At 45.5% G+C, this 16,835-nt stretch overlaps 2 protein-coding genes across 2 annotated transcripts in view; both read left to right on the top strand.

Moving 5' to 3' along the window:
* Nucleotides 1–6: 6 nt before the first annotated feature.
* On the top strand, nt 7–5,316 carry snx15 (sorting nexin 15). The gene is made up of 8 exons (XM_041237970.1): nt 7–743; nt 1,435–1,470; nt 1,766–1,886; nt 2,971–3,086; nt 3,393–3,630; nt 3,746–3,919; nt 4,259–4,507; nt 4,804–5,316. Exons 1-8 carry the CDS (start codon nt 624–626, stop codon nt 4,914–4,916), a joined length of 1,167 nt encoding a protein of 388 aa, XP_041093904.1. The 5' UTR covers nt 7–623; the 3' UTR covers nt 4,917–5,316.
* Nucleotides 5,317–15,100: 9,784 nt separating this feature from the next.
* Nucleotides 15,101–16,835, top strand: part of LOC121306298 (pyruvate carboxylase, mitochondrial-like) — a 7,752-nt gene continuing 6,017 nt past the window's right edge. The window contains exon 1 of the mRNA XM_041238040.1: nt 15,101–15,182. Coding sequence (XP_041093974.1) covers nt 15,101–15,182 — 82 coding nt within the window. The remainder of the gene's footprint in view (nt 15,183–16,835) is intronic.

Raw genomic sequence — 16,835 nt, 5'->3', positions numbered from 1 at the left:
GCCCTCATTTACATGTTTAAAATGCAATCATTTATTTATTGAGAGTCAAACTAATTGAAACCCTGTGCATTCCTGAAAAGTTTAATTTAATTCTTAATCTGACAAAAAAAAAAAAAAAAAAAGAGTAAATATTGGGGTTTTTTTGTAAGTTGTAATCGTTATTATATTACACTGAATAAATGTCAATTTACTTGACCTGTGTTGTTCTATTAATCTGTTACTGGGAATGTATCAGAGATGGGAATCAGACTCCTATTGCACATCAGTGTGATCCAGTCCAGGTTTTACTGCTGCCAGCTTGATCACCCCCCAGTGTGTCTAGCTAACAAGCTCAGGTGTGTCTGATTATTAAACTCCCAGTGAAAGCAGGACAGGATGTCTCGATATTCTTGTCCTATCTTTAACTATTAGTTCCTAGTTTCCGTGCTTGGAAAGCTTGACACCTATCTCTCGTTTGCAGTTTAGCGATGACCCCTAACTTGCTTTGTGCATCTGGGGCGGAGCTGCACGCCGCGTCGGTGCGTCCGATTAGGAAGTGGAGTTGAAAACGGTGTGTATTTATTTAAAGAGAGCGTTTTTCCAGCACTGGCGCTGCAAGAGGGAGAGGTGATCTCGACTGATTAATGATTAATTGCTGGCTCGCAATGTCACGCAAAGTGAAGGAAGACCACTATCGGTTCTACACGGTGACAGACCACAGGACGCAGGAGAAAGGCTTCACGGAGTACCGAGTCTGCGCCCGGGTGAGCCTCGGTCGGTTACACCGTAGCGAAGAGGCGGTCCGGTACCGCTTTTACTGTTACTGTGAGAGACTTTACGCGAACCCGTTCGTTATTAAGACCATAGGGAAGCATTGTAAAGCACAGAGAGGTCTGGTAAAGCATAGGGAAGCATTGTAAAGCACAGAGAGGTCTGGTAAAGCATAGGGAAGCATTGTAAAGCACAGAGAGGTCTGGTAAAGCATAGGGAAGCATTGTAAAGCACAGAGAGGTCTGGTAAAGCATAGGGAAGCATTGTAAAGCACAGAGAGGTCTGGTAAAGCACAGGGAAGCATTGTAAAGCACAGAGAGGTCTGGTAAAGCATAGGGAAGCATTGTAAAGCACAGAGAGGTCTGGTAAAGCATAGGGAAGCATTGTAAAGCACAGAGAGGTCTGGTAAAGCATAGGGAAGCATTGTAAAGCACAGAGAGGAAGCTGGTAAAGCATAGGGAAGCATTGTAAAGCACAGAGAGGTCTGGTAAAGCATAGGGAAGCATTGTAAAGCACAGAGAGGTCTGGTAAAGCATAGGGAAGCATTGTAAAGCACAGAGAGGTCTGGTAAAGCACAGGGAAGCATTGTAAAGCACAGAGAGGTCTGGTAAAGCAGAGTAAGCTAATGCTTGATGGTAAATGGATTCATTTTTACTCTAGATTAATCTGCTTTTCTTTTTTTAGTTTGTCTCTAAGAGAAATCCAGAAGATGTGAAAGAGGTAAGAATATTATATTATTATTATTAGTATTATTATTATTATTATTATTATTATTATTATTATTATTATTATTATTATTATTATTATTATTATTATTATTATTATTATTATTATTATTATTATTATTATTATTATTAGTATTATTATTATTATTATTATTATTATGATTATTATGATTGAGCGCGCAGAGTGAATGTAAAACCCGGACTGGATTGAAGTGCTGTGCAGCGGGAGTCCTCCTCGTCCTCTGCTGTGTCTGCGCTCCCCTGCTGATCTGGAGTCTCCCTGCTTGCAGGTCGTGGTGTGGAGGCGGTTCAGTGACCTGATGAAGCTGCATGGCGAGCTCTCTTACACCCACAGGAATCTCTTCAGGAGACTGGAGGAGTTCCCTGACTTCCCCCGGGCTCAGGTCTTCGGTAAGCTGTCCGTCCGTCCGTCCGTCCCCCCACGGAGGAGGGAGCCGAGCCTGGCAGGCGTTTGAGTTCAGGGCTGTGGAGTTGCACCCTGCATTGTAACTGCAATTTAATATCGCTGGACTAGACTGAGTTACATTGCAGGGCTGGGAATCAGACTCCTATTGCACAGCAGTGTGATCCAGTCCAGGTTTTAACTGCTACCAGCTTGATCAGCCCCCAGTGTGTCTAGCTAACAAGCTCAGGTGTGTCTTATTATTAAACTCCTAGTGAAAGCAGGACTGGATCACACCGCTGTGCAGCGGGAGTCTGATTATTAAACTCCTAGTGAAAGCAGGACTGGATCACACCGCTGTGCAGCGGGAGTCTGATTATTAAACTCCTAGTGAAAGCAGGACTGGATCACACCGCTGTGCAGCGGGAGTCTGATTATTAAACTCCTAGTGAAAGCAGGACTGGATCACACTGCTGTGCAGCGGGAGTCTGATTATTAAACTCCTAGTGAAAGCAGGACTGGATCACACTGCTGTGCAGCGGGAGTCTGATTATTAAACTCCTAGTGAAAGCAGGACTGGATCACACTGCTGTGCAGCGGGAGTCTGATTATTAAACTCCTAGTGAAAGCAGGACTGGATCACACTGCTGTGCAGCGGGAGTCTGATTATTAAACTCCTAGTGAAAGCAGGACTGGATCACACTGCTGTGCAGCGTCTGATTCCCTGCCCCGACTAGTACAGCTGTTATTAATATTATTAATATTATTATTATTTATTTGGCAGATGCTTTTATCCCAGTAGACTCACACAGGTGTCCCAGGGCAGCGCAGGGTTACAATGCAAGCTTCATATTGAAACACAGTGTAGTTTACAGCCAGTGCAAAATAATATCACTACTGGAATCCAATGTGAACTAGGATGCAGACAGTTAGGATCACAGTGAGTTATATCTACAGTGTTAGCGGTGCAATAGTGCAAGGACAGCGTCTCAGCGGAGGGTCCAGTAACGAGGTGCTGAGGGTCAGGCGAGTCCAGAGCGGAGCAGGAGGGTGGATCCAGAGATCACATGTTTTTTTTTCCCCCCTGTGCAGGGCGGTTTGAGCCGTCTGTGATTGAAGAGAGGAGGAAAGCTGCAGAAGCCATGCTGAGATTCACAGTCAACATCCCAGCTCTTTATAACAGCCCCCAGCTCAAGGACTTTTTCAGGGTAGGTCTTAATACAGAGGGGCCAGTGCTTATACTCTCTGAACAGCCTCCCTCTGCTCTGTGCTGGCGGAGCAGAGAAAGAGAAAGGGAGGCTCTTATACTCTCTGAACAGCCTCCCTCTGCTCTGTGCTGGCGGAGCAGAGAAAGAGAAAGGGAGTCTCTTATACTCTCTGAACAGCCTCCCTCTGTGCTGGTGGAGCAGAGAAAGAGAAAGGGAGGCTCTTATACTCTCTGAACAGCCTCCCTCTGCTTTTTGACAATTTTTTTTTTAAAAATTCAGTTTATTTCCTTTATATCTTTTGCACAGGGAGGCGAAGTCCGACGGCCCCTAGACCTGCCCCCTGTCTCCGAATCCTCCGCCTCCCTGCCCCCCCCTCTCATCCCCCTGCCTCGGAGCTCTGGAGAGGGAGGGGAGGTGGAGCAGGCAGAGCCCCAGACGGAGGGGGAGGTCCCTGGGTCGCCCTCAGGAAACTGTGAGGAGGCAACCGAGGCCTGCACGGAACCCGAGGACATTCCGTCGCCGGCAGCGACCGTGCGTTGTCACGGTAGCCCAGCGCTGTTTGTTAATTCTGTTCTATGATTTCACAGTTGATTAATATACAGTAAATATATTCTCTTTATCTCCTCTCTCTATCTCTCTCTCTCTCTCTCTCTCGGCAGGTGGAAGCACCCCCCCACCAGAAGTGGGCGTCGACCATTTGGAATCCCAGGAGGAGTTTGATTTGCTGTTCGACTCTGAAGGGGCGGGACAAGTTGCTGCAGAGGCCCCGCCCCCTCTGTGCCGGCTCTCTGAAAGCGAACTTGCCCTGTTTGACCCCTGTGCCAAGAGGCAAGGTAACAACAGCAGACCCTTCATTCCACCCACGACCCCACCGTCCCCCACGTGCAACGAGGCGGGGGGGGGGGGGGGGGGGGGGGGGGGGTCCCCAGCTATGGTCCTCCAAGTTTATCCCGGCTCAGCCACTGACTCCCCGTGTGCGACCCTGAGCGAGTCACTTCACCTCCTTGTGCTCCGTCCTTCGGAGAGACGTAAAACAAACGTTTGCGCCATTGGAAGAGACTCTCTGAGAGGATCCTCTGCAATAATAATAATAATAATAATAATAATAATGATAATTAACAAGAGTCCCCAAATTATTTTGTACAATGAAGAAATAAAAAATCTCTTTCCAGCCACTGGTCCAGAAGCCTCTGCCAATGGGCTGGAGGGAGGCGTGGCTGAGTCAGCCAGCAGCCTGCTGCTCCCGGAAGGCTCAGGGGGCGGGGCCAGAACCCCGAGGGCAGGGCCAGAGCTCCCGGGGTACCTGAAGCGCGCTGCGGAGGAGATCGGCGCAGCGCTGGAGAGAGAGGCGGCGCGGGACTACTGCTCTGCTTTCCAACACTACCAGACTGGGGTGGCAGTGCTGCTGGAGGGGGCGCAAGGTGAGGGAGCCGCGCGAAGCCATCGTGCCGTTAACCCCCTTACTGGGATCAGGAGCTGAGAATCGGGGGCGCTGGCGTGGATCACCCTTCAAGTCGCTTTCTTTGTCAGAAACAGCTGCTTGTGTGTGTCTCAGAGTCTTTGTGTCTCTTCGCTATAAGTTGGGTTCGTCGACAAAGAAGTGTGACTAGGCGCGTGAATCAGCCCCCCCCCCCCCCCCCCACGTGATCGACCCCCCCACCCACCTGATTGGAGACCTCTCACCTGATTGGATGACTCTCTCTCTCTCTCTCTGCAGGAGACCCGGACGCCGACCGCAGGGAGGCAGTGAGGAAGAGGACGGTACAGTACCTGCAACACGCTGAGAGCATCTTCACACTGCAGCGGAGAGGGGAGCCGGACCGAGACTGAGGCTGGAGACGGCAGCGGGGACACCCCCCCCCCCTTCTCTCCCCTCCTCCCTCGCTGGTAGATTTTCCTGTGAGCGGCTCGGCTCTGAATTCATCCTCAATCACCGGGGCCAAGCGACTCTTCTCATTTGGGATGTTAAAGTTGAGTCTCACACTGTCCTGTATTCTGTTTCTGATCAAAGCCTGCAGGTTCATTTGCTGCCTGCCTCGAATCTGTACGTACAGGGGGCCGGCAGCTGATTGGAATTAGAATCCTAGCAGCGTCGAGTTCCGACATTCCAGTTCTGTCTTGTTCTGTTTCCAGCGACAGTTCCAGACGATAAAGGACTAATAATTAATAATAGCCCTTTAATAATAATAATAATAATAATAATAATAATAATAAACCACAACAAATACAATTTTATTTTTGTGGAGTTTTTTTGTTTGTTTTTTTAATGTTATTTTCATTATTGGTGTTCTTTATAGGCATAAGAATTTCAGAATTCTTATAATAAGTACAATAAATCCTGTATAGTCCTCCCCTCCATCCCTATTGAAATGAATGGAGCGAACCAGCCCTCTACAATCCCTATTGAAATGAATGGAGCGAACCAGCCCTCTACAATCCCTATTGAAATGAATGGAGCGAACCAGCCCTCTACAATCTCTATTGAAATGAATGGAGCGACCCAGCCCTCTACAATCCCTATTGAAATGAATGGAGCGACCCAGTCCTCTACAATCCCTATTGAAATGAATGGAGCGACCCAGTCCTCTACAATCACTATTGAAATGAATGGAGCGACCCAGTCCTCTACAATCCCTATTGAAATGAATGGAGCGACCCAGTCCTCTACAATCACTATTGAAATGAATGGAGCGATCCAACCGTCTACAATCTCTGTTGAAATGAATGGAGCGACCCAGTCCTCTACAATCCCTATTGAAATGAATGGAGCGAACCAGCCCTCTACAATCTCTATTGAAATGAATGGAGCGACCCAGCCCTCTACAATCCCTATTGAAATGAATGGAGCGACCCAGTCCTCTACAATCACTATTGAAATGAATGGAGCGACCCAGTCCTCTACAATCTCTATTGAAATGAATGGAGCGACCCAGTCCTCTACAATCACTATTGAAATGAATGGAGCGATCCAACCGTCTACAATCTCTATTGAAATGAATGGAGCGACCCAGTCCTCTACAATCCCTATTGAAATGAATGGAGCGAACCAGCCCTCTACAATCTCTATTGAAATGAATGGAGCGACCCAGCCCTCTACAATCCCTATTGAAATGAATGGAGCGACCCAGTCCTCTACAATCCCTATTGAAATGAATGGAGCGACCCAGCCCTCTACAATCCCTATTGAAATGAATGGAGCGACCCAGTCCTCTACAATCCCTATTGAAATGAATGGAGCGATCCAACCCTCTACAATCACTATTGAAATGAATGGAGCGATCCAACCGTCTACAATCTCTGTTGAAATGAATGGAGCGACCCAGTCCTCTACAATCCCTATTGAAATGAATGGAGCGAACCAGCCCTCTACAATCCCTATTGAAATGAATGGAGCGACCCAGTCCTCTACAATCTCTATTGAAATGAATGGAGCGATCCAACCGTCTACAATCTCTATTGAAATGAATGGAGCGACCCAGTCCTCTACAATCCCTATTGAAATGAATGGAGCGATCCAACCGTCTACAATCTCTATTGAAATGAATGGAGCGACCCAGTCCTCTACAATCCCTATTGAAATGAATGGAGCGACCCAGTCCTCTACAATCCCTATTGAAATGAATGGAGCGACCCAGTCCTCTACAATCTCTATTGAAATGAATGGAGCGATCTAGCCCTCTACAGTCCCTATTGAAATTAATTTTTGGAATCCCGCCCACCCTCCAAGCTGGCATTGTGCAATCAGGGTGTAGTTCGCAGAAGCGTCCACCAGATGCTGCTGTTGCGCAAATTAACCATATTGATTTCTGAACAACAGAACACATTTGGATCAGCAGAGAGAGAGAGAGAGAGAGATTTTGTTTTCCTCTAAGTGCTGCGTGGTGTAAGGTACACACACACACAGACACCTTTCTGAATAGGCAGAACTCGATGCAGCTGTTCATTTGAAGTACTTCAGTTCTGCCGAGAGAGAGAGAGAGAGAGAGAGAGACTCGATAGGGTTAGCGGGGGTTACCAAAACAAAGAGACCGTGAAAATGAAAAACTCGGTCAAATAAAACGTAAAAAGAAAAATGAAAAGGGGGTTTTTGGGCGGCTGTACCTTCAAACGACAGTCAGCCTGACACAGAACGGAAATAAAGCAGTTGTATCAAAGGAGCGCGTAATGCAATCAAAAAAACCTTCCGCTTAAAGGGATCAAAACGTCCCCGAACACGATCACTGTGAGAGAGATCCACTTTAGAAAATGCGTGTTTATCAAGTCTGGAGAGGTCCTGGAACTGTCTAAATAATAATAATAATAATAATAATAATAATATTAGCATAATGTCAGATGCAACAAAAATTTAGAAAGGAGAGAAATTAGAATGCCTCTTGCGTCCGGTGTGTGTGTGTCTCAGTGTGTGTGTGTGTGGTGTGTGTGTGTCTGTGTGTGTGTGTGTTCAGTGTGTGTGTGTGTCCCAGTGTGTGTGTGTGTGCGTGTTTCTCAGTATGTGTGTGTCCCACTGTGTGTGTGTCCCAGTGTGTGTGTGCGTGTTTCTCAGTATGTGTGTGTCCCAGTGTGTGTGTGTGTGTGTTTCTCAGTATGTGTGTGTCCCAGTGTGTGTGTGTGTGTGTGTGTGTGTGTGTGTGTGTGTGTGTGTGTGTGTGTGTGTGTGTGTGTGTGTGTGTCCCAGTGTGTGTGTGCGTGTTTTTCAGTATGTGTGTGTCCCAGTGTGTGTGTGCGTGTTTCTCAGTATGTGTGTGTGTGTGTGTGTGTGTGTGTGTGTGTGTCCCAGTGTGTGTGTGTGTGTGTTTCTCAGTATGTGTGTGTCCCAGTGTGTGTGTGTGTGTGTTTCTCAGTATGTGTGTGTCCCAGTGTGTGTGTGCGTGTTTCTCAGTATGTGTGTGTCCCAGTGTGTGTGTGCGTGTTTCTCAGTATGTGTGTGTCCCAGTGTGTGTGTGTGTGCGTGTTTCTCAGTATGTGTGTGTCCCAGTGTGTGTGTGTGTGTGTTTCTCAGTATGTGTGTGTGTGTGTGTGTGTGTGTTTCTCAGTATGTGTGTGTCCCAGTGTGTGTGTGCGTGTTTCTCAGTATGTGTGTGTCCCAGTGTGTGTGTGCGTGTTTCTCAGTATGTGTGTGTCCCAGTGTGTGTGTGCGTGTTTCTCAGTATGTGTGTGTCCCAGTGTGTGTGTGTGTGTGTTTCTCAGTATGTGTGTGTCCCAGTGTGTGTGTGTGTGCGTGTTTCTCAGTATGTGTGTGTCAGTATGTGTGTGTGTGTGTGTGTGTGTGTTTCTCAGTATGTGTGTGTCCCAGTGTGTGTGTGTGTGTGTTTTTCAGTATGTGTGTGTCCCAGTGTGTGTGTGTGCAACTCCGAACAGCGGCTCCACAGCGGAGGCCAATTATGTTATCATACTCCACCATTAATAGCCCTGTTGTTGGGGAGGTAATTGCTCACAAAGACGGCGCTGGGTGGACGTGCGGGCGCGCAGCGAGGGGACTGGGAGAGCGCTGGAGCGCTGAAGAGCACTCAGGAGGACACGGTAAGGACTCGGCTGGGATCACAGGTCACACACAAGAGCTGGTAATATTTGTTCTGGTAATGGGCACTGAAGCAGGCAGCCGGAGTCTTTATGACAGTAAATTATGGAAAATAATTATTTTTTTTTCTGTTTGTTGTTTTTAATTTTTAAAAATGTATTTTAAGTCCAGGTTAGAAAATGCGTTTAATACAGAACACAGGAAAAAGCATATCTATCTATCTATCTATCTGTCTGTCTGTCTACTATATATCTATCTATCTGCAGTATCTATCTATCTATCTATCTATCTATCTATCTATCTATCTATCTATATATATATATATATATATATATATATATATATATAATATATATATATATATATATATATATATATAATATGTATATATGTCTATCTATCTATCTATCTACAATAATCTATCTATCTATCTATCTATCTATCTATCTATATATATATATATATATATATATATATATATATATATATATATATATATATATCTGTATGTCTATCTATCTATCTATCTACAGTATCTATCTATCTATCTATCTATCTATCTATCTATCTATCTACAGTTCAGAAGCTGCTTGAATTCCTGTTGCCTGCCCTGCCATCGACAGATGAAAGGCAGGTTAACCAAAATGTCTTTTTATACAAGCGCCACCTAGTGCACAGCTAACGTATTGCAGGCAAAAAAAAAGTGTGGCAGATCAGTTGATGGAGGCTGGCTCTCCTTGTAAAATGCTGTGCCATGAACCCGGACTGTGTCACTTTAAGGCTTCTCACGCTGAAGCAGATTTCTATTGATCTCTATAAAAATCCATATTTCCTCTGCCTGCACTCGGAGGGAACAACTGGGTGCTTTATGTTTACTGAGCTTTTGACAAATTGATATCTGAATAGCTGCACTAGTCTAGAATGCAACAAAACAAAGCCTGAAAAAAACATCTAAGCTCGTCCTAGTAGCTGATCGACCTCAGAACTTTGTCAGGTTTGAGACTTAAAACAAACTGGTCCTATTGGAAGTGATTCTGCAGTTAAGCAATAACTAAATAACTTCCAATCCATTCCAGCCCCCCACCCCCCCCCGCTCTCTGTGTGAAGAAGAGTCTCCTTCAACAACATGACTAGGAAACCCATTCCATCCCCTCACCACTCTCTGTGTGAAGAAGAGTGTCCTTCAGCAACATGACTAGGTAACCCATTCCACCCCCTCACCACTCTCTGTGTGAAGAAGAGTCTCCTTCAACAACATGACTAGGTAACCCATTCCATCCCCTCACCACTCTCTGTGTGAAGAAGAGTCTCCTTCAGCAACATGACTAGGTAACCCATTCCATCCCCTCACCACTCTCTGTGTGAAGAAGAGTCTCCTTCAGCAACATGACTAGGTAACCCATTCCATCCCCTCACCACTCTCTGTGTGAAGAAGAGTCTCCTTCAACAACATGACTAGGTAACCCATTCCATCCCCTCACCACTCTCTGTGTGAAGAAGAGTCTCCTTCAGCAACATGACTAGGTAACCCATTCCATCCCCTCACCACTCTCTGTGTGAAGAAGAGTCTCCTTCAGCAACATGACTAGGTAACCCATTCCATCCCCTCACCACTCTCTGTGTGAAGAAGAGTCTCCTTCAGCAACATGACTAGGTAACCCATTCCATCCCCTCACCACTCTCTGTGTGAAGAAGAGTCTCCTTCAGCAACATGACTAGGTAACCCATTCCATCCCCTCACCACTCTCTGTGTGAAGAAGAGTCTCCTTCAGCAACATGACTAGGTAACCCATTCCATCCCCTCACCACTCTCTGTGTGAAGAAGAGTCTCCTTCAACAACATGACTAGGTAACCCATTCCATCCCCTCACCACTCTCTGTGTGAAGAAGAGTCTCCTTCAGCAACATGACTAGGTAACCCATTCCATCCCCTCACCACTCTCTGTGTGAAGAAGAGTCTCCTTCAGCAACATGACTAGGTAACCCATTCCATCCCCTCACCACTCTCTGTGTGAAGAAGAGTCTCCTTCAGCAACATGACTAGGTAACCCATTCCATCCCCTCACCACTCTCTGTGTGAAGAAGAGTCTCCTTCAACAACATGACTAGGTAACCCATTCCATCCCCTCACCACTCTCTGTGTGAAGAAGAGTCTCCTTCAGCAACATGACTAGGTAACCCATTCCATCCCCTCCCCGCTCTCTGTGTGAAGAAGAGTCTCCTTCAACAACATGACTAGGTAACCCATTCCATCCCCTCACCACTCTCTGTGTGAAGAAGAGTCTCCTTCAGCAACATGACTAGGTAACCCATTCCATTATTATTATTATTATTATTATTATTATTATTAATTTCTTAGCAGAATCCCTTACAAAATATCACATTAAGAATATGAAAATAATTTCTGTTATGAAATACAATACAGAGCAAATACAAATAAGAGAGGATTTTAAAATACCATGGTAAGTTTTTCTGGAAGAGAGAGAGGCTGTGTCATATTTTTTAATTTGCATCTCAGAAGTGCAAAATTGCTGTCATTAATTTGGGGAACTAGCTAATGCTTCTCTGCTCCCATTCGAGACTCTATTTTTATCCTAATGGATTATTGCCCTCTCAAAGCGCAAAAGTGCCTGTGTGCTGGGGACGGGGCGCGGATTCTGAACCAGTGAACACTAAACCGAGGCGGATTTAGAAACGCCGAAAGCGACGTCCTAAAATCAACGCCATACATTTCGTCTAGAAGTCTTTTTTTTTTTTTTTTTTTTTTTAATTGAATCCATTAGGTTTCTCTCACTGTTTCCAAAACACATTAGTACTGTCTATCGCAATCAGTCATCCCCCGCCCCTTCATCTGCTGCCGTCCTGACACTAGCCAACCAGCTGCTTCCCAGTTATTGATTGACACGCTGTCAGCCAGTGAAGTGCGGGCCTCTCTGATTCCCTGACAGCAAGACAGACAAACAGAGACCTTTCTTTATGCTACAGAACCAGCGCTATATAGAATGTGTTTCTTTCCAAACTGCACGTTTTGAGAGCAGTGTAATGAACAGGTATTATTATTATTATTATTATTATTATTATTATTATTATTATTATTATTTATTATTAATTATTAAGCTCGCATTATCTGCGTGTTTGTTTATTTTTAATAGACGGGGCTGGCGCTCACGGAACAGGACGAGACTTTTTGGCCGGTCTGCGTGGTGTCCGCAACAGCCATAGCGTTGCTAGCGCCAATAAGAGGCAATAGAGTTGACTTCACAACGTCTTTAGAGAGGTGGAGAAAGCGATCACTTTGCTGGGAAGGTCCACTGAATGAACTCGCTTTTAGTACAGCTGTAATCACTTTGCTGGGAAGGTCCACTGAATGAACTCGCTTTTAGTACAGCTGTAATCAAGAACGTTGCTTATTTGCACTGCTGTCAAAAATGATCGGAGGGGCCCCCTCTCCACCCCTCCCAGTAACCTTGCCGCGGGACCCCTGTCTCTCCCAGTCTTTACGCATGAAGTGAATAGAGGACAAAGCAGTTTTTTTTTTCGGGTCATCGATTGTCCTGTTTCAGCCGTTGAGAGACTTTGAGATAGCGGCGTGTGTCTTCGTCCTAAATCTCTGAACCCCATTCCCCTTTTACAAAGACCCCGCACCGGCCCCCGTCCCATCCCGTCCCTGGAAAACGCTTTGTACAATAAACGAGTTCCCTTCACGGTCCGTGATCTCGGTCCCCCGACACCCGAAGATCGGTAATCTCAAATCCTAATGATAATGATATAATAATGAAGAATAATTAAATAAACAACAACATATTTAATGTAACTCAAGAATCGATTGTTTTATTATAGTTTCACAAGAAGCAAATATGTTTGTTTGTTTGTTTGTTTTTTTTAAATGTGTTTTTTTCAAACCCAGTCCTTGAACATTGACACTAGAAGAAGAATCAATAACAAGACTATACAACCTATAGCTTTCAGTTCAATTAGATAAAGCGAACAACACTTCCTACTTTATCAACTCTGGGAGAAAACTGCCCCCCCCCATCTCCAAATCAAAAAGGGGAACCGCACGTCACCTGCATAGATTTATTGGGCTCCTGTTTTACGCGAGTAAGTGTTTGAAATGACTTGAAGGCCAGCGAGGTGATGGGTTTATGATATCCAAACACTGCAGGGGAAGTTTCGGAGCCTGAGAAAATATCAGGATCTGGAAGAGCCTTACAAACTCAATCGGTTTATTTTGTTTACTGCTTCTAATCGAGGTAGATAAATCACTCCAGGGCTGACACCCGTCCTCCGCGTTCTCACCGCCGCTATCTCCCCGGTGCCGGGAAGACGAGTCGCCTTACCAGATTAGAGATTGAGGAACTGCATGCCAGGATACTCCTGAATGAGGAAACTTGGAAGATGAAGCGACGCTCTGAACGTGGGAAAAAAAATTAAAAAAATCTGCAATCTATTGTATAGCATTTGGCTAATATATATATATATATATATATATATATATATATATATATATATATATATATATATATAATTAGAGAGAGAGAGAGAGAGAGAGAGAGAGAGAGAGAGAGAGAGAGAGAGAGAGAGAGAGAGAGAGAGAGAGAGAGAGAGAGAGAGATTTTTGTATTATATTTAATGTGTTCAATGCACTCCAGCTGCCACTAATTATATCAAAGTTTGTTTGTTTGTTTGTTTGTTTTTTTTTTTTAAAGTATGTTTTCAGTTTAGATTTATAAAAATAATTCGGTGTTTCAACCCGCCTCGGCCACAACCTCTCCAGCTGATTTAAAACGATGGGTTTTTTTTTTTTTTTTTTTTTTGGAACTAAAATTTATAGTGCCGTTTGATTATTGCAATGTGTGTTTATTTCAAAACTACACGTTTCTCGAGACCCGTATAATGAAGGGAAATCCGCAGCACGTCATAATTCTAGTGCCATTAGCCCCTTAGATATCTCTCTCTCTCTCTCTCTCTCTCTCTCTCTCTCTCTCTCTCTCTCTCTCTCTCTCTCTCTCTCTCTCTCTCTCTCTCTCTCTCTCTCTCTCTCTCTCAATGTAAAACCTGCGATTGTCAAAATACTGTCTGACCAGAATTAGTATTCCTCCCGTTCCCCACCCCCGGAGCTCTTTAATCAGTGAAATGGACCCCTTCTCTCCAGCACTTTGAAGTGGATGCAGCAGGTATTAACATCAGTGCGGGACAAATATATATAAAAAAAATACCTTACAAATGGAAATTATCTTCTCAATTTAGCCGGTAAAAGCATTTCGTGTGTGTGTGTGTGTGTGTGTGTGTGTGTGTGTGTGTGTGTGTGTGTGTGTGTAGCTGATTAATTTTGATCCCGTATGTATAACTCAGGCATGTCAACAACCTACATATATACAGTAATTAGACCTCTCTGTGCTTTACAATGCTTCCCTATGCTTTACCAGACCTCTCTGTGCTTTACAATGCTTCCCTATGCTTTACCAGACCTCTCTGTGCTTTACAATGCTTCCCTGTGCTTTACCAGACCTCTCTGTGCTTTACAATGCTTCCCTATGCTTTACCAGCCCTCTCTGTGCTTTACAATGCTTCCCTGTGCTTTACCACACCTCTCTGTGCTTTGCAATGCTTCCCTGTGCTTTACCAGCCCTCTCTGTGCTTTACAATGCTTCGCTGTGCTTTACTATACCATGCTGTGCTTTACAGTGCTTGCCTGTGCTGTATCGTGCTTTCACTGTTCTTTATTACACTGCTGTGCTTTTACTATGGGAGACTTTTCTAAAAGTGATAAGTTTATTGGAGTCGATTTTTAATGATCTACCAGCGCGTCTCAAACAAATTCCAATTATATTGGCATAAACTCTGCAATAAATCATTTTCACCCAGAGTTCAGATCTGCTCTTCTTGTCCGCCATAGACATATGTAACACAGGCTAGGTCTGCGTCTTTTGCAGAAGCTAGAGCCAGCGCCATCTAGGGAGTCGCCACTTTGGTGAATTGCTGGCAATACACCAGCTGTGCACTAGGTGGCGCTTCCCGCTAGAAAAGAGGCCGTCTGATCTAGCCTGTGTTACACTGGAACTGAGGATCGTAGTTAACACAGCCTGATCAAACCGTGTTTGAGGAATCGCTACAACGCAATCATTAAAAAAACATTCGAACGCCCCTCCCTCCCTCTCTAGGCTCAATTGCTGCACTGTGACTTTAAATTTTACCCACCCACCCCCCTCTCCCCCTCCCCATAGTGCACAATGGCAATTCCAAAAGGCTGCTGAACTAATCTCCCTGCAGAGGCTTCTATAAGACTGCTGCGTCAAAGGAAATAACAAACGGTCGGTTGAGCGAGTGGGGGGGATTATGGTCTGAATGGAAGGGGCTGACTCTCCTCATTCAGCCCACAGGGTCCTTTTGAAACCCCGGAGACTGAGGCACCGGAGCTGATGCAGCGCCTGCCTCTGCCGGGAACGCCGTTCCAACGCGGCTGCGCGCCGAGAGGATTCCGAGCGCTGAGGTCATGGCTGTGTCCCGGCTGCGTGCCCCCCAGTCCCGGGCTCCCCCACCCCGGATTCCCATCTCAAAAAGGGGAATACCAGGAGGTTCAAATCCCGGCTCAGCCACTGACTCGCTGTGTGTGCGAGACCTTGAGCAAGTCACTTCACCTCCTTGTGCTCCGTCCTTTGGATGAGACGCAAAACGAACGCGGTCCTATTGGAAGAGACTCTGCAGCAGCAGCAGCGGTTGTTGATGAAGCAGAGTTCACCCTCCTGGTCTCTGCAAGTCGCTTTGGAAAACTTACTTAATTGTATTAAAGATATAAATCTTGAGGTGTTCTCATAAACGTGCGCGCTACCGCACGTCAAGTCAGGTGCATTGATCTATCTCTGCTTATTTTAGTGCGTGTGCGTGTTTAGTAGAAAGGAGATCCTTTTAGTACTTTTCCCCCCTCTTTGTTCTCCGGTGTGTAGGGATATCACATTCATCTTCTAGAGATGAGGTCAGTCTCTATCCCGGATTATATATTTTTTTCAGTAGAATTTTTCTGCCGTTGACACATGCGCTCCTTTTAAGGAAAAATACAACAGAGGTTATTTCCTCTCCTCTCCTCTCTCTCTCTCTCTCTCTCTCTCTCTCTCTCTCTCTCTCTCTCTCTCTCTCTCCTCAACAGCAGGGGCGAGGAGGAAGATAAACAAGCGGCGATGTATTACCTAACTGTGAGAAAAAAAGAAAGCTGAAACACACACACACACACACACAGCGGTAACTTTCCAAACCAAACACCCTTCAGACAAAAAAAGGCCTTATCTTATCATTCCCAGGGATAAATCATAGCTGGACAGCTGGGTTAACCCGCTCCCCTCCTCTTATTTTTGGTGTGTAATTGTCCTCTCTCCACCAGTGTGACCCGCTCCCTTTATCCCGCTGACCCGCGCGTCACAAATCCCTTGTTCGTGCAGCTCTTGCGAGTTGATTGGAAGCTTTCCATGGCTCGAAACGGGAAGTACAAAAAAACTAGGAGCTGCAATCAGCCACGTTTATTACCACGGGAAACACCTGCTGCTCTAAAGAGCGCAACATCTGAATATAGAAGCGTCCCGTATTAAAAGCGCAAAGCACAGAGAGGTCTGTAAAGCATAGGGAAGCATTGTAAAGCACAGAGAGGTCTGGTAAAGCACAGGGAAGCATTGTAAAGCACAGAGAGGTCTGGTAAAGCATAGGGAAGCATTGTAAAGCACAGAGAGGTCTGGTAAAGCATAGGGAAGCATTGTAAAGCACAGAGAGGTCTGGTAAAGCCAGGAACCTGTGTAGAATCTAGAGGATAGCCATTGAAAGTAAAGCACAGAGAGGTCTGGTAAAGCATAGGGAAGCATTGTAAAGCACAGAGAGGTAGGCATAGGGAAGCATTGTAAAGCACAGAGAGGTCTGGTAAAGAGGGGAAGGTCTGGTAAAGCATAGGGAAGCATTGTAAAGCACAGAGAGGTCTGGTAAAGCATAGGGAAGCATTGTAAAGCACAGAGAGGTCTGGTAAAGCACAGGGAAGCATTGTAAAGCACAGAGAGGTCTGGTAAAGCATAGGGAAGCATTGTAAAGCACAGAGAGGTCTGGTAAAGCATAGGGAAGCATTGTAAAGCACAGAGAGGTCTGGTAAAGCATAGGGAAGCATTGTAAAGCACAGAGAGGTCTGGTAAAGCATAGGGAAGCATTGCAAAGCACAGAGAGGTCTGGTAAAGCATAGGGAAGTATTGCAAAGG

The sequence above is a fragment of the Polyodon spathula genome, chromosome 47 (genome assembly GCF_017654505.1).
Source record: "Polyodon spathula isolate WHYD16114869_AA chromosome 47, ASM1765450v1, whole genome shotgun sequence".
Classification (NCBI taxonomy): Eukaryota; Metazoa; Chordata; class Actinopteri; order Acipenseriformes; family Polyodontidae; genus Polyodon; species Polyodon spathula.
The sequence above is the reverse complement of the archived record's forward strand: the minus strand, read 5'-3'. Positions and strand labels throughout refer to the sequence as shown.

Bases quoted from the DNA above. Each gene is read 5' to 3' on its own strand.
- snx15 (XM_041237970.1), top strand. From the start codon at position 624: ATGATTAATTGCTGGCTCGCAATGTCACGCAAAGTGAAGGAAGACCAC. The intron at 1,471-1,765 runs GTAAGAATATTA...CCCTGCTTGCAG, and splicing joins ATCCAGAAGATGTGAAAGAG to GTCGTGGTGTGGAGGCGGTT. The intron at 3,920-4,258 runs GTAACAACAGCA...ATCTCTTTCCAG, and splicing joins CCCCTGTGCCAAGAGGCAAG to CCACTGGTCCAGAAGCCTCT.